At 44.4% G+C, this 17,919-nt stretch overlaps 1 protein-coding gene and 1 pseudogene across 2 annotated transcripts; both read right to left on the minus strand.

Moving 5' to 3' along the window:
* Positions 1–569: 569 nt before the first annotated feature.
* Positions 570–6,358, minus strand: LOC310683490 (phospholipase A2 inhibitor and Ly6/PLAUR domain-containing protein-like; the record flags this gene model as incomplete). Its single annotated transcript, XM_083453424.1, has 4 exons — positions 6,004–6,358; positions 3,096–3,197; positions 2,037–2,186; positions 570–727 (listed from the first exon to the last, which is right to left on the minus strand). Exons 1-4 carry the CDS (start codon positions 6,137–6,139, stop codon positions 570–572), a joined length of 546 nt encoding a protein of 181 aa, XP_083309550.1. The 5' UTR covers positions 6,140–6,358.
* Positions 6,359–8,637: 2,279 nt separating this feature from the next.
* LOC310684042 (phospholipase A2 inhibitor gamma subunit B-like) lies at positions 8,638–16,887 on the minus strand (annotated as a pseudogene). Its single transcript, XR_014515495.1, has 5 exons — positions 16,753–16,887; positions 14,575–14,676; positions 13,379–13,528; positions 12,258–12,407; positions 8,638–11,029 (listed from the first exon to the last, which is right to left on the minus strand). The product of XR_014515495.1 is annotated as a phospholipase A2 inhibitor gamma subunit B-like (transcript).
* Positions 16,888–17,919: the final 1,032 nt, after the last annotated feature.

Below are 17,919 nucleotides of genomic sequence, written 5' to 3' on the forward strand. Positions count from 1 at the left end.
AAAATAATCTATAAAGATCTTCCGATCCTCCTTGAAAGCTGTCTTGTCTTTGATTCTTTGGTGCACCTGGTCCAAATATTGCTAGAAGAAAAGCTTCTGGTCTTTTTGGGACAGTCCTCTTAAAAAAATTTTCTCATCTCATTACGTATCATCTCCCAAAATCCTTTAGCTGCTCTACAAGTCCATCACATATGATGAAATGTGCCTTCTATTCCTTTACGTGTACCTAATTCTGACTCATACAAGACTTCCTTATTTGGCCAATCTGAACGTTCCAACATTTAGCTTGATAATCTCATCTCAAGGTTCTACTCATTTGAAAATGACTTATGTGAAGGAGCCCAAATTCAACCCCTCACCCAAAACATTTTAGTGCACCAAAGGACAATGCACACAGAGAACACCCTGGAAGACTGTTACTTGAGGTTCAGGGCAGCAGGTCTCTCGCTCTGCCATCTGAGATGTCCATCTCATCTTGGCTCATGGTTGGTCCATCTCTGGAAGCTCCAGAGGCAGAATTCTCCTCCCACCTGTTCCCTCTACCCCACGCAATCCCTCTTCCTCCCCTGCTAAGTACCTTCCTTAGTGCCATAGGTCCCTGTTACGTTGATGCAAGTATTTTCCGCATCTGTGCATGAGACTTTTCCGCCTTTGCAGGTTTCGTCTGTCTCAGCAAAACATCCAATTGGGCAAACGAGCCCATTCTTTCTAGAAGAAGCTGGAGGAACTAGGAAGCAAAGAAGAGAGAAGCAAGCAGTGTGGGGATTTCTAAATAGGAATCTAAGAAGAGGCCTGGTGGTACCTTGGCAGGCCTGATTCACACATGCACTGGTAGCAGCCAGTGTCTTGGGGTGAAGCAACCCTCCTAATGCTGGCATTTCTGCCGTTTACCTGTATGGAGGTCCACCAAGCTCCCATGCAACTGCCCTGCCTGATCCATCACACCACAATGGCTGCTACTGGTGTGTGCTAGAAGTGAGATGGGAAACAGCAGTACATGGAGTACTTGCACATGATGGAGCAGGAAAAGGATGCAGGAGGTTGGAGTTGTGTGAATACAACAGCGGAAGCTCTGGACTGGCTCACCAGTAGACCCACATCTTTCTAAATCCACCTTCATCTCTTCCAGGCAGGGGCCAGCAACGCCAGTGTTAGGAGGTCAGCTTCTCCCCACACAATCCTGTCCCACACTCAGAGTTCCTTCTTCTCATGCCAGGTGTGGGGAAACTTTGGCCCTCTGGATGTTGGTAAACTACCAGCTCACAACATCCTTTCCCAATAGCCATGCTTGTTGGGGCTGAGGGAAGGTGCAGTTAAGCAACATCTGGAGTGCCAGTGGTTCCCACACCTGTCTAACAACACCTGCTTGTTATGGACGCCATTCCCAGTGGTGGTTGGCAACATGCAGGCACCCGCCGAGCCCTTTCCCCTACTAGCACTCTATTTTGATGTTGTTTTCTTCTCACATTTTCTTTGTCAGAAAGAATGAGGTCCAGAGGTAACTTTCATCCCTCCCTTACATTAGGATGAGAGCAGGTAGAGGGACTAAAACTTCATACACTCCATGCTATTCCTACCAATTTCAAATGCAAATTGTGTGTGGACTCAGCTACATTAGTAAAGAAAGAACATTTTACATTTGTTAGAATGTTGTAACACCGGATGGCACCATAGAGCAGAAAACTTTTCTACACAATTTTACATAGTTTTTTTCTTTCGTTATAACAATTTCTAATTTCTTTTTTGCAACGTGTTCCTGAAACAATAACACTGCATTCATGGCGGATTTATCCTGGTTTCATTTGTAGAATGAAAAGTTAAGGGGGTTCCACAGGAAGTAATGGGATGCGCACTGTTTGGAAATGAAGCCATGTGACTAGCCCAAAACCTTTGCACACGCAAACATGATTGAAATGATTGAGACCACCCCAATAGCATCATGAGCAGAAATCAACCTGGGTGCACCAGGAAAATGACATCTGGAGGGACCCAGATTTGCAATTCTGTTGTCAGAGAGGGGGCAGATGATGACTTACCTCCCCATTTTAAGTTTGCATTGCAGCCATTTGTGGTACAGCAAGCCGAGCTGTGGCGCAAATGTTTCCCATCTGCTATGGTGATGGTAAAAGCATGGGCACAAGAAAGATGTCTCCCACATGTATAGAATGTTGTATTAAATTTTGGGTCTGTTTACCGGAAGATAAAACAAGACAAACAGCAGGTCAAGACACCCCATTCCCCAGAATTCTTCATTTTCTGCATAACTCTATTGTCTCCGCTCTGCCTTGCCCTTCCACCTTGGTTCCAAGTTCTCCCAAGGGAATACGGCCTCCCAGAGTATAAGAGCCTGTAGATCAGACCAGAAGTCAGCATAATCATAGAAACATAGGAGCATCTGCTTTTGGTGACCAAGATCCCAGGTTGAATCACACCATCTCAAGGTAGAGCTGGGGAAAAGGCTTCCTGTTTCCAACTTTGCTAGGTGTGTTGTGGTGTATTTTTAAGTAAAGGGATTTCTGCCATTGGCATACACAGCCATGTGTCTTCATTACCATCCAGCAGGTTGAACCAAAAACCACCTTAGACATAATGGCCTTGAGGTTGGAAACACAGGAGGGGAGGTACAGGCTCCCTAAATAGCACCCGTACCAGAGGCAAGACCAGTGGCACAGCGCGGAGGGGGGGGGACCAGGGAGGCAGTGGCCCCAGGTGCAAAATTCTGCAGACAGGCTCTGGCTTCTGTGGGGATCCCCACCTTGCCTAGGCAAAGACAGCAAAGCAGCCCAGTCCCTCACAGACTGGGTGTGGGTGGAGGGAGGCCAGTGCAGTATGGCATGGCACTCTTCTTCACAAGCATCAGGGGGATTTGCCCACGAAGAGTTGAGTTGTGTGGGCAGGTAGGTGGTGTAGCACAGCCCCACTTGGTTCCGGTGAGGGGGGGGTGTGCAACCCTCGGCACACCACTGGGCAAGACATCGACCCTGTCAATTGTCATGCTGACTCCTAATCATTCTCAAAGCCTCCAAGAGGAACCACATGATGCCAGATAGTTGTCAGGCTTCCATGACCCTCTCCTTCTCCCAACTCTTCCTTACCTGTCAGTGTGTAATCATCCTTGATGGTCACACAGGTGTCGAAATCACTGGGACATTCTATCGGAGCTTGGGTAGCATCATAGCCTTGTATACATTTCAAGGCTGCTGGAGGACGAGAGAAGGACATCATACAACTATGGGACTGAAGCACCCTCAGGCATTGAACAAAATGGGGAAAAGCCATAGAAACAGGATGTCCCATTCAGTGTGTAATGCTGGCTGTGGGCAGCATATTCCCAAGAGTACACACCACAATGTGAAATGTGTCCTCCTGGTTCTGACCTTGGCTGCGTACACACCATGCATTTAAAGTGTACTTATAGCACTTAGTCTCCACCCAAAATCCTGAGAACTGTAGCTCACCCCTCATAGTACAACTGTACTCAGCACCCTTGACAAACTACAGCTCCTGTTATTCTTTGGCAGAAGCAAGGTGCTTTACATGTGTGTCGTTGTTATAATTAACAAATTTTAATAGAAGTGTTTCTAAAAAGTAAGGTGCTTTTCCAGCCAAAATGCCATCTTGCCCAGTTTTCACCTTCCAGTGATCTACTACATGCCTTCAGAAACATGGGTGCCCAAAACAATTATTCATGGGTAGGTAAGGGGGGGACACTGAAAGCTGGGGAGCACGACATTTCTGAGAGAGAGAGAGAGAGAGAGAGAGAGACTGTACTTCTTCCCTAATATTCTTGGTCGTTGAAATAGTACCCTAACTTTGCCATTTGTCCAGAATTTCACATACATAGCCAGAATACTGCAGTCGGAAGCAGTGTCTGGGCGGAAATCGCTAAAATGTCCAGGAAAATCTGGACATATGACACCGATGTCAGAAGTCTCGATTCTGTGAATTTCCAATAAAAGCTATTTTGTCCAGATTTTCACTTTTTGAAATATGGCAACCCTATGCTAGACACATACTCTTTTTCCTTTTCCTTTTCAAGCAAAGCTGGGAATACAGGGCTCACTGTCCAGTGGATGCCCTGGTCCAGGAAGGTCACACACAGGGCTGGAAGACATCACCCTTCTCCTAGATGTTTGTCTTGAGCACTTGGCCTTCAGATGTATGGTGCCTCTGAAACTAGGAGGTTACATTTAGCATCTAAATTTTAGCTCACATGGCTCAAAGCCACTGAGGAGCCTCTCCTCCAGGGATTGATCTAATTCTACTTTCATTCCTTCTAAGGCAGTACCACCACCAAAACTTGTGGCAGTGAATTTTAGAAGGTGCTTTATGGGTTGTTGTGCAAGAGGAAGCACTTCTTTCATCAGGCCTAAACAAATTGCTAATTATGTTAACTGGGTGCTGGACTGGTGGCTTTGCAGCTCCAACCCCACCAGTGCACCAGCAGGGAACTGGCTCTGCCATTAGGCAAACGGAGGCAACTGCCTCAGGCAGCAGAAGTTCCAAAAGTGGCAGCTTCACAGGTGCCCCACCTGCCCTGCCTCCTCCACCACGAATGATCTAGCAAGCATGCAATAACTTCGGCCATTTCAGCAATATCGTACCTGAATTAGGCATCAGTGCTAGCAATGCTTTTCCACCCACAGCCAAGGCAGCCGAGCAGGGGGAGAAGCGGAGACAGTGGCAACAGGTATGGTGTCGCTAGAAGGGCAGGGCAAGGCGGTACTTCCCATGTCATCTCAAGTGAAGAAATGGGCTGCACTGTCCCTAGCTCCTGCCCGGATATGTCCAGAAAGGCAGCTGTGCATGCTGCTCTTGTAAAATGGGCACACAACTTGCATTTGAGTGCAGTATAGAGGTGGTGTACTAACAAACACCAATTTTCTGTGTCATCAAGAGTGGCACATTTTCATACACACACCACCAATGGCCCCAGTCTCACCACTGCCTGTGGCATGTTGAGATTTAGTCAAGAAAGTCAAGAGAAGATCAACCAGCAGTAGAAAACAACCAAGGCAATAGCATTTTGCTGCTTACATGGCGGGCAACATAGCTACCTGGGTTGTTTAGATAGATAGTAGATCCATAGACAGATGATAGATAGATCCATGCAAAATATGCCTCCCAATGCTAGTCCTACTGGACTTAACCTTCCAGGGGTCCTTTGCCATTACCCCTTTTACCTACTATGAGTAGACCTTTGGAAGTTAGCGGACATGACTTAGGCTCATCCATTGCAATATATATACTCTGAGTAGCACTTAGCTGAATACTGTATATTTCAGCCAACACCTTTAGAATTTACAGCAGATTACTCCCAGTCTATGATTCTATGATTCCCCATCACCAAAGGCATCCACTCAAAAGCTAGTGTGGAAATCTAAATGGAGAAAAAACACTAGCTCTTGTGTGCACCTCAGCTGTTCCTTTTGCGAAAAGATCGGTCTGTGGCAAGAACATTCTGTGCAAAGTTTTTAACCCTCCTAGATTAGCATCAAATGATGGCACAGTTGATATTGTTAGGATTTTATCTACCCATGCTGCTCAGCAAGTAGCACTATGCTGTTTATAACATGTGAGTGTCTGAGAGTGTGAGACAGGAAGTCTCAGTACTATTGGAGTTCTGTTGGAAGTTAGTTTCACTTCTGTGTGAGATGCTGTTCTGTACTGGTGCTGAGAGAGCACAGATATGCTGATGGGTTCTTTGTATATAGACTGTAAATTAAATAGTTTTAGAGCTACTAATTGACTCTTTATTGTGCTATGAGATGCCAGAGGACAAGCGTGCTCCTCTCAGGAGGGAGGGGTCGTTTATCACCAGTCTCTCTGGACTGAGGAACATTTACAGCCAGAGAGTGACCACCGGAGAGACGCCCCAGTGTCTTGGGAAGGTGGTAGCCTTCCCAGGTGTTTTTCCAACAGATATGTCATTCCAAAGTACTGGTCTTTCATTCCCTAACAGCATAGTAGGAAAATGGATGTGATCAATGATAAATAACTTACGTGGATCCTGAGAGGCAACTAAGAGTGGCGAAAGAAGGCAGAGCACAAGGAGAGGCACCATGGTGTCGTAAGGTAGAGCCAGGAACAATGCTGAGCTTGAGTGCTTCTTGCACCCAGATTTATGTGCACAGGGCATTTTATGGATGGGGCTCCTATGTCAACATTGAATGACTTACTCCAATGAACTGCAGGAAAAGGATTGCTGTGCTGTGTAAATACCTGCAAGGCAAATGGGTGGAGATGCCCCTCTTATTGTATTGTGCAATATCTACCTGGGGTTCAAGGACTTTCTGGAACAACCGTTGGATTCAGACAACAAATCTGATGGCAAACGTGATGCATTTCTACCGGTTTGTCACACACCTTACATATTATGACTCATTCCATTTATTCTCCCGCTCCTCTATGGAAACACTGACTTTAAACAGTTGACTTATCCTTGAAACACTGTTCTGTTCCTGTATTGTTTGCTGTTTATTGCTGCATTCCAAAGCGATTTGAATATATTTTCCCTTCGTTGGAGCACCTAACACTACAATATTGCTATTGAAAGGAATCCTGCCTTCGTCGCGGTGTTCCCTGGCAGCAATTTATTACGCTTATTATTTCTTGTTTAAGAACCTTTGCATAACTATGCATAAATTATGTGTGGATGCTTATGATTTGTATATTTTGTAGTATGATCAAACTAATGATAATACATTATTATGTTGGAACGGTATCTTTGGCAGCAGATGACAGAGACCACGAGGTGTAAAAATACTCAAACAGTGTTTTATTTATAAGCTTACAAGCATAAACACAAAGTGTGTGAGTGTCCTTTTGCAGGCAAAAACAAATCGCAATCCATCTCCCTTTATACTCATAACCAGCTGTACCCTATCAGATCAGAAAACCACACCCTGAACTAAAGAAACAGTTCTAAAAGTTACAAGCATCTTTTTCTGTTTCTTTGCACAATGACTCCTAACATATTAGCCACGTGATGTGTTTGGATTTGAGCAGATACCTCTATGGAGGCAGACAAGGCAAGATGGCTTTTTTATTCTAACAATCCTGCAAGGTAGGCTAGGTTGAGAGATAGTGTGTAGCCCAAAGTACATCACCCTAGGAGTTTCATGGTTGAGTGGCGATCTGAGAGCCAGTGTGGTGTAGTGGTTAAGAGCGGTAGTCTCCTAATCTGGGGAACCGGGTTCGCGTCTCCGCTCATCCACATGCAGCTGCTGGGTGACCTTGGGCTAGTCACACTTCTTCGAAGTCTCTCAGCCCCACTCACCTCACAGAGTGTTTGTTGTGGGGGAGGAAGGGAAAGGAGAATGTTAGCCGCTTTGAGACTCCTGAAGGGGAGTGAAAGGCGGGATATCAAATCCAAACTCTTCTTCTTCTTCTTCTGAACCCAGGTCTTCCTAATCCCACCATACTGTTGGTTCTTGCTTGCTATGCAAAATCAAAGTATCTGCATTTGAAACATTGACTTGTCCCAAACATTTGCTAATTTGTATATCTTCTTTGCTATGGGCAGGCTAGGAAAACTCAGCGGAAGCCAATGTGTTGCTCTCCAGATCTGGTTAGACTCCAGTTCCCTTCAGCTCCAGCCAGAGTGGCCACTGGTCAGAGATGATGGGAGTTATAGTCCCACATCAGGAGAGCCACAGATTAGCCAGCAATTGACATGGAAATGGGTGCTAAAATTGCACTCGGTTGTGCTAGATTTCCAGAAGTGAAATTGTGTGAACGATAGCATAAAATGTGAAAGTTATCAGGTAATCAAATGTCAGGAAAATGGAATAGAGAGCTGTCTGAATGCAGCCTTACCCTATTGTACGGACACATCATAGTAGACACCTTTGCGCTCCCAGCCATGGCAGTTTAATGTCTCTGTGGGGTGCTTTGCAGGTTTATGGATTGCTCAGTTATTACCTTGCAGGCCTCAAAATCTTGGCAGATTTTAAAAGTGAGAAAGTTGGAGTCCTGCTTATTTTCTGTCCCCCAGCTGCTCTGTCTCTTTAGATTCCAGACTTGCAGCTCTTAGCTCCTCCCATAAACACTCTCACACACAGTGCTTCTGTCTTGTCTGGGTTCAACCTCAATCCTTTGACCACCATCCATCCTCCAACCGCCTCCATGCACTCACACAGGATATTCACTCCTCTCACTGGTGCCTACGATGAAGGGACCCGATACTTCTCAATCTGCTACTGTTCACCAGCTGGGCTGCACACTCTGGTTTATGTCCTTGAACTGTGCTCAGGCTTCTTGCTTGAAAAAATGGAGATACGGCTAGGAGCAGGCATGGCTGGGATGGTAGTGGGACTTGCTTCTGATTTTTGGTTTTAGTTTCTTCATTTGTTTTAATTGAGATTCATCTCTTTTATATATAGAATAATCTTGGACAGACATAAGGAGTGTTGCTTTGCCCCAGACTGGCCAAATCACTTTTTGAATCAATACAAAGTTACATTAGGAAGAAACACAACATTCTCCTCTGTAGACTCACCCGTGCCACCCCACCCAACCATGCAAGAACCCTCTGACTGGGACCTCCCCTTAGTGCTAAAGCCTTCTTAAAACTCTTATTGACTGCCATCTGGAAGAAACAAATAGAACCGTTTTTGGACTGAATATTGTTTATTTTTATTTAAATAATATTTATTAAATTTTCCATTTTAACATTCCAATCAAATCACATCTTATATTCCAAATTATACAAATTATTCAATAATTAAACAATCCAAATATTATGTCAAATTATAAATTTTTCGGGGAGGCTTCCCCATGCTCTGAGGTCGGAGGGGATCTGATCATCTCATATTTCTACTGCTTCTCATATTCCTTTCCAATGATTCCCATAAGTCATTTGATGTTAATCCTCATTATTTTCCACAGCCTCTGAGTTCTTCCAACAAGCGAGATAAATCAAACAATACATTTCTGTGTGGTTTTATATCCAGGATTCCCCCATATAGGTTCACAGCATCTCTTCACAGGCTGGTATTTCTGCCAAATCAGTCCAAGAATCCTCCCATTACATGCAAATGCAGATGTCCAGTCTATTCTGTCCAGATAAAATCCATTCAAGGCATCTGCCCTATACTTTTCCCAAACCAGTTGTCATTCAAACGTTAGCATTTCCAGGGAAGGAAGGGTTTTAGTTAAAAATACAAACATAGAATATGGAAGACTCACCTCCCCCATGACTATACACTTTAACAACAAACTGGTCTGCACTTCCATCCATAATGGCGGCCTATTAAGACTGCGTCATAAATCCCGGACAGTCATCCCGAGTTCTTCGGTGTCTCTCCAGCTGTTAATGAGATCTTGCTTCTATGCCAATATCGTAAATCAAACCAGGAAATCTTTTTCCAACAAGCCAAAAGTCAAAATCCTTAGTTTTTTGTTTAAAATAATTGTTGTCTCCACACAGTTGATGATTGTTAAACCCACTTTATATCAATAAATACCAAACGTTTCAATCTCACTTGCTTCATAGTTAATCAAGTAGCCAAACCAGAAGTGATTTTGCAAAGTAACATAGTAAAACAAAGCATAATGAAAACTATAAGGCTCACCCCCCCCCCCTTTCCGTTCCATCATACCTCCACACAAATAATAGTCCTTCTTCTGATCAAATCCTTTTTTAGCACCTCGGTGGCTGGCAATTAGCAGAATATTTTCCCCCTCCTCACTCAGAGCATGTCCATAATTTAAATCCAATTTTTCATCTTAAGAAATAGAGGTTTGTAGCTCATGGAGATAGCTTTGGAGAGTTGCCAAGAAACGCACTGTGCTATGCATCCAGCGCCCCCTGGCCCCTCATTCCTTCCGAATTTGGGGCCAGGTGTTGGGCAAACTGTGGATGAGGCTGCCCCCCCGAACCTGGGGGGGTTGGGAGGCTGATTACTCCCATCTCAGCCTCTAATTACCAGTGCGAGTGGCTGCAATGGAATTTCAGCCATCTTGGTGGCGACAAGCCGGAAGTCCCTGATTATTCTTTATTGGGCCTGCAATCTTTCATTCAGAAAACAGACAGGAACCCTGGGGGACAAAAAACCTGGAGGAGGATGGGGAGGCATCTTGTTCCCCAAATTGGGATGAGGAAGGAATTCAATTTTGTCCACATATTAATGAGAAACTAACTCATTTGCACTTCCCAGATCAATACGCAAGCTAAAACTCAGCCTTCAAATTTCACATTTCTCAGAATTTTGCAATGTAGTTCATAAACCAAACGGTGTATACAAAAATGCATTTATGTGGAGAAAGTGCCAAAAGTGCATATTTTGGTGATAATATCATATACAGTAGTACCTCGGGTTACAGATGCTTCAGGTTACAGACTACGCTAACCCAGAAATAGTACCTCAGGTTAAGAACTTTGCTTCAGGATGAGAACAGAAATCACGCAGCTGTGGTGCAGCGGCAGCAGGAGGCCCCCTTAGCTAAAGTGGTACCTCAGGTTAAGAACAGTTTCAGGTTAAGAATGGACCTCCGGAACGAATTAAGTTCTTAACCCGAGGTACCACTGTATACAAATGCATTATATTAGGGAGAAATGCTAGCAAAACTCTATACTGGTTAAACTGCAATTACAAATTGTGTTTATAAGGAGAAATTTATGCTAAAATGTGGATTGATTTTAAATAGCTTTTTTTTTAAAAAAAATGCAGATTGCTGTAGTATTGTGGAGAAAAGAATTTAAGATTTTTTAAAAATGAGAAACTTAAGAGCACTGATCTTGACAGATTTGTCCACTCGGGTGCCCAAAAGCTCACAGCATGGATCCTACAAGTTGGCTGGCATGTAAAGAGAGCTCAGGAGAGAAACTTCATAAAGAGAATGCTGGAGATACTGGGTAGCAGGAGGAGGAAGGAACTCTTCCCCAGGATATGCTTGGTGCTGGAGGATTTAGCATTCTCACAGGTTGCCTCTTTCACTGAGTAGCTGGTTCCATTAATGAGCACATCTTTGCCCTTGAATGCACATACGTTTCTTGTTCCACAACCCTTCAGGGTGAAATTGGAACCTGCAAGTAGACATGGTTAATAGTCATTGACAGTCTTATCCTCCGTGAATCTGTCCAATACTTTTTGAAAGCCTTCCAAGATGGTGGCCATCATCACTACATCTTATAAGACCGAATCCCATCATTTAACTATGCACTAGTGAGAAAGAACTATGCACTAGGCGAAGAATGCTTATTTGTTTGCTTGTTTATAAATTTTATTTATAAATTTCGAAAAATAAAATACAACTAGTCAAACATTTTCCAATATGTATTCCCTTGGTAATCAACTTCCCTTCCACCCTTCCTTAGTTTCTTCAAATTATCTTTTGCTGCTGCATATTGTGATTATTCTATACCTTCTTTCCTCCACCTTATTATCTAAATAACTTTTACTGATAAGCTTACTCCAAACCTGCTAGCATTTTAACATATTGTAAACATGTTAAATTTTTTTAAAAATAATCTACAAACATTTCCCAATCCTCCTTGAAGCCTGTCTCGTCTTGTTCTCTAATTTTACTAGTTAAAATTGCTAATTCAGCATATTCCATCAATTTCAACTGCCACTCCTCTTTCATATGTACAGCATCCTCCCACCATTTTGGAGCATCTAGTACTCTCACTGCAGTGGTCACACACAGAAACAAATTCCTTTGATTCTTTGGTACATCTGGTCCAAATCTTGCTAGAAGAAAAGCTTCTGGTCTTTTTGGGAGAGTCCTCTTAATATTTTTTTTTCATTTCATTGCGTATCATCTCCCAAAATCCTTTAGCTGCTCTACAATAGAAATGTGCTTTCTATTCCTTTAATTGTACCTAATTCTGATTCATACAAGACTTCCTTATTTGGCCAATCTGAACGTTCCACCATTTAGCTTGATAATCTCATCTCAAGGTTCTACTCATTTGAAAATGACTTATGTGAAGGAGCCCAAATTCAACCCCTCACCCAAGACATTTTAGTGCACCAAAGGAGAATGCACACAAGTCATTAGCACCTTATCATGGATACAATCCCTGCATGCTCTGGCACAGCACTTGTTCATTTCAATGATGTTTGGATCAGAGAACACCCTGGAAGATTGTTACTTGGGCTTGAGGGCAGCAGGTCTCTTGCTCTGCCACCTGAGGTGTCCATCTCATCTTGGCTCATGGTTGGTCCATCTCTGGATGCTCCAGAGGCAGCATTCCCCTCCCACCTGTTCCCTCTACCCCACGCAATCCCTCTTCCTCCCCTGCTAAGTACCTTTCTTAGGGCCATAGTTCCCTGTTACGCTGATGCAAGTATTTTCCGCATCTGTGCATGAGACTTTTCCACCATTGCAGGGTTCCTGTGTCTCAGTGAAACATCCAGTTGAGCAAACCAGCCCATTCTTTCTAGAAGAAGCTGGAGGAACTAGGAAGCAAAGAAGAGAGAAGCAAGTGGTGTGGGGAATTTCTAAATAAGATTTTAAGAAGAGGCCTGATGGTTCCTTGAAAGGCCTAATTCACACACGCACCAGTAGCAGCCAGTGTGTTGGGGTGAAGCAAGTCTCCTAATGCTGGCATTTCTGCTGTTTACCTGTATGGAGCTTTGCCAAGCATCCATGCAACTGCCCTGTCTGATCCATCACATCACAATGGCTGCTACTGGTGTGTGCTAGAAGTGAGATGGGAAACAGCAGTCTTCTCTTGCACATGATGGAGCAGGAAAAGGATGCAGGAGGTTGTGTGAATGCAACAGGGGGAGCCCTGGACTGGCTCACCGTAGACCCACATCTTGAGAACAGGTAGAGGGACTAAAACTTCATACACTTCATGCTATTCCTACCAATTTCAAATGCAAATTGTATATGGACTCAGCTATATTAGTAAGGAAAGAGAGTTTTATATTCATTATAACACTGTGACACCAGGTGGCACAATAGAGCAGAAAACTTTTCTACATGATTTTAAGTAGAGTTTTTTTCTTTCGTTATAACAATTTCTAATTTCTTTTTGCAATGTGTTCCTGAAACAATAACTTCATTTGTGGCGGATTTATCATGCTTTCATTTGTTCAGTGATGCTTCCCCGGTTCTGCTGCATCATTATCACTGGCTGGAGGGACTGGCTATAGAGCAACAAAAGTAGGGAAAACATAAACCAATACATTTGTAGAATGAAAAGTTAAGGGGGTTCCACAGGAAGTAATGGGATGCACACTGTTTGGAAATGAAACCATGTGACTAGCCCAAAACGTTTGCACACGCAAACATGATTGAAATGATTGAGACCACCCCAATAGCATCATGAGTGGAAATCAACCTGGGTACACCAGGAAAATGACATCTGGAGGGACCCAGATTTGCAATTCTGTTGTCAGAGAGGGAGCAGATGATGACTTACCTCCCCATTTTAAGTTTGCATTGCAGTCATCTGTGGTACAGCAAGCCGAGGTGTATCGCAGATATGCATTATCTCCTATGGTGACGGTGAAAGCATTGGCACAAGAATCATTTCCCCCACATGTATAGAATGTTGTAGTAAATGAGACCCCTGTTTACCGGAAGAGGGAAAAGACAAACAACAGGTCAAGAGACCCCATTCCCCAGAATTCTTCTATATTGTCTCTACTCTGCCTTGCCCTTCCACCTTGGTTCCAAGTACTCCCAAGGGAATATGGCCTCCCAGAGTATAAGAGCCTGTAGATCAGACCAGAAATCAGCATAATCATAGAAACATAGGAGCATCTGCTTTTGGTGACCAAGGTCCCAGGTTGAATCACACCATCTCAAGGTAGAACTGGGGAAAAGGCTTCCTGTTTGGAACTTTAGTAAAAGGTGAAAGATTTATACGATCTGAAGAGAAACCAGAGAAACCAGCTTTAGAGAGCTTCTGTTGGTCAGTGCAAACACTACTGAACTGGATAGACCAGTGGTCTGCCTCAGCATAAGACAGCTTCTTATATTTCTGTCAACGCAACCAGTCATTACTTGTTACTAGGTGCATTGTAGTGTATTTTTAAGTAAAGGGATTTGTGCCCTTGGCATGCATGTACAGTATAATACACAGGCCTGAGCCATCATTACCATCCAGCAGGTGGAACCAAAAACCACCTTAGGCATAACTGCCTCCTTAATAGCACCCCTACTAGAGGCAAGACCAGTGGCATAGCGTGGGGGGACCAGGGAGGCTGTAGCCCCAGGTGCAAAATTCTGCAGACAGGCTCCAGCTTCCTCAGGGATCCCCACCTTGCCTAAGCGAAGACAGCAAAGCAGCCTCAGGGACTGGGTGTGGGTGGAGGGAGGCTAGCACAGTACGGCACGGCACTCTTCTTCACAAGCATCAGGGGAGTTCCCCACCAAGAGCTGAGTTGTGTGGACAGGCAAGTGGTGTCGCAAGGCCCCATTGGCTCCAATGAGGCATTGGCTGCTTGCCTGCCCTGGGTGCCAGCAACCCACGACACACCACTGGGCAATCCATCGACCCTGTCAATTGTCATGCTGATTCCTGATCATTCTCAAAGCCTCTAGGAAGAACCACATGATGCCAAATAGTTGTCAGGCTTCCCTGACCCTCTCCTTCTTCCAACGCTTCCTTACCAGTCAGTGTGTTCTCGTTCTTGATGGTCACACAGGCGTCTGAAACATTTTTACAATCTGTCGGAGCTTGGGTAGCATTATAGCCTTGTATACACTTCAAGGCTGCTGGAAGACAAGAGAAGGACATCATACAACTATGGGACTGAAGCACCCTCAGGCATTGAACAAAATGGGGGAAAGCCTATGTCACATTCAGTGCGTAATGCTGGCTGTGGGCAGCATATTCCCAAGAGTACACACCACAATGTGAAATGTGTCCTCATTCAGACATTGGCTGTGTACACACCATGCATTTAAAGTGTACTTAAAGCACTTGACCTCCACCCAAAAACCTGGGAACTGTACTTCACCCCTCACAGAACAACAGTACCCAGAACCCTAGATGAACTGCAGTTCCCGTGATTCTTTGGCGGAAGCAAGGTGATTTATATGTGTGGCGTTATAATGTACAAATTTTAATAGAAACTTTTATAAAGTAAGGTGTTTATCCAGCCAAAATGCTATCTTTTCACCAGTGATCTACTACAGGCCTTCAGAAACATGGGTGCCCACAAGAATTATTCGTGGGTATATAGAGGAAAGAAAACACTGAAACAACAGTTTCTCACACCCTTCCCCCGAGAGAGAGAGAGAGAGAGAGAGAGAATGACTGTTCTTCTTGCCTAATATTCTTGGTTCTTGAAATGCTAGACTAGGGTTGCCACACGTCCGGAATTTCCTTAAAAGCCAGAAAAGGCTCAACAACTTTTGTATCCAGATTTTCACTTTTTGAAATATGGCAACCCTACGCTAGACATATACTCTTTTTCCTCTTCTTTTTCAAGCAAAGCTGGGAATCTGGGGCTGATGGTTTATCCATGGGAGGGACAACCAGGCCCCTCACTGTTCCGTGGATGCCCTGGTCCAGGAAGATCACACACAGGGCAGGAAGACATCACCCTTCTCCTAGATGTTTGTCTTGCGCACTTGGCTTTCAGAGGTATGGTGCCTCCGAAATCAGAAGGTTACATCTAGCATTTAAATTTTAGCTCACATGACTCAGAGCCGCTGAGGAGTCTCTCCTTCAGGGATTGATCTAATTCTGTTTTCATTCCATCTAAGGCGGTACCACCATCAAACCTTGTGGCAGTAAATTTTAAGAGGTGCTTATGAGTTGTTGTGCAAGAAGCACTTCTTTTCTCAGACCTAAACTAATTGTTAATTGTCTTAATTGGGTGCTGTGGCTGTGCAGCTCCAACCCCACCAGTGCACCAGCAGGGAACTGGCTCTGCCATTAGGCAAACTGAGGCAATTGCCTCAGGCGGCAGAAGTCCCCAAGGCAGCAGCTTCACAGGTGCCCCACCTGCCCTGCCACCTCCACCACTGGTGCAGAAGAAATGCTGACACCAGTGGCAATAGATAGGTAGATAGGTAGATAGGTAGATAGGTAGATAGGTAGATAGGTAGATAGATAGATAGATAGAGTGCTTTTTTCTTTTTAAAAAAGGTTTAGGTACTCTCATTTTGACTCAAGAAAATCACCATTTTATAGTTCAAATCGGGGGAAATAAATACAGTAAATGGACAAAACTACAAAGATTCACAAAATGTTTAGGGGTATGCGTATCCCTGTATCCTCCCAGAAAAAAAAGCACTGGATTGATAGACAGATAGACAGACAGACAGACAGACAGACAGATCCATGCAAAATATGCCTCCCAATGCTAGTCATACTGGACTTAACCGTCCAGGGGTCCTTTTCCATTACCCTTTTTACCTACTAAGAGTAGACCTTTTGAAGTTAGTGGACATGACTTAGGCTCATCCATTGCAATATACATACTCCGAGTAGCACTTAGCTGAATACTGTATATTTCAGCCAACCTACCTTTAGAATTTACAGCAGGCTTAACAGATTACTACTAGTCTATGATTCTGTGGTTCCCCATCACCAAATGCATCCACTCAAAAGCTAGCATGGGAGTCCAAATGGGGTGGGACTAGCTCTTCCATGCACCTCAGCTCTTTTTTTGATAAAAGATCAGTCTGTGGCAAGAACATTTTGAGCAAAGTTTTTAACCCCCCTAGATTAGCATCAAACGATGGCCCAGTTGATATGTCATTCCATAGTACTGGTCTTTCATTGTGTCCCTAACAGCATAGTAGGAAAATGGATGTGATCAATGATAAATAACTTACGTGGATCCACAGAGGCAACTAAGAGTGGCGAAAGAAGGCAGAGCACAAGGAGAGGCACCATGGTGTCGTAAGGTAGGGCTAGGGACATGCTGAGCTTGAGTGCTTCTTGCGCCCAGATTTATGTGCACAGGGCATTTTATGGATGGGGCTCCTATGTCAACATTGAATGACTTGCTCCAATGAACTGCAGTAAAAGGATTGCTGTGCTGTGTAAATACCTGTAAAGCAACTGGGTGCAGGTGTCCCTCTTATACCTGGGGTTCAAGGACTTCCTGGAACAATCGGTAGATTCAGACAACAAATCTGATTGCAAACATGATGCATTCCTACCTGTTTCACACACATCTTACATATTATGACTCATTCCATAGTCCCACATCTGGAGAGCCACAGATTAGCCACCACTGCCACAAAGGTAGCATTTTTAGGTCATTGTCATGCTTGAGGAATTCTCTCCAGACATCCCTCAATAATGGAATTGCTCACTCTGGTTCTTCCCCCAACCTTTTTTGACTTCTCTCCCATCAGCATCTGACCCTACGGTGGCCCCTGTGGTCAAATGTCTCTTTGTCTGTTGCTCTTACACTCTTAACAAACGTCAAGTTCTTGAGGACGGCAGCTCATCTATGCTGTCTAAAGACTGTCAGTTGGCTGCACACCTCCCCCCCTCCTTCTCCTAACACCTCTTAACTCAGCTGCGTGCCTGTCTCTGATCTGTTATCTCCCTCAGAGTTCTGCTGTAATTCAATACTGTCTCTCTCTTCTCTGGAAGCTACAAGAGAAGGGGTGTGTACATGATCTCCACCATTCCTCTTCCTCTTCAGTCCAGTCCCTGTAGGTCATAAACATCCTGGCAATGATGGTTCCTGGTGTGTTTCCCTGGAAAAGTATTCTACAGTCAGGAAGCCACCACTGGAAAAAGCCTGTTCTCATGCTGCCATCCTGCACACCTCCCTCAGAGGTGGCCTAGAGAGCAGGGGCTTGTGTACTGGGCCCGGAGGTAACCCGAGTAACACGATCCAGGTCCGGTCCCGAATCCAAGGGTTCTGCAAGGAGTCAGTCTGACAGGGCCAAAGCAGGACACAAGGCAGCAACCCAGACAAGGTCAGGCACAGGATTTCTGGCAAACAGCAACATTGCTCCCACAACCTGGGGCAGCCTTTTATC

The sequence above is a fragment of the Podarcis tiliguerta genome, assembly GCF_965153285.1.
Source record: "Podarcis tiliguerta genome assembly, chromosome: 8".
Taxonomy (NCBI): Eukaryota; Metazoa; Chordata; class Lepidosauria; order Squamata; family Lacertidae; genus Podarcis; species Podarcis tiliguerta.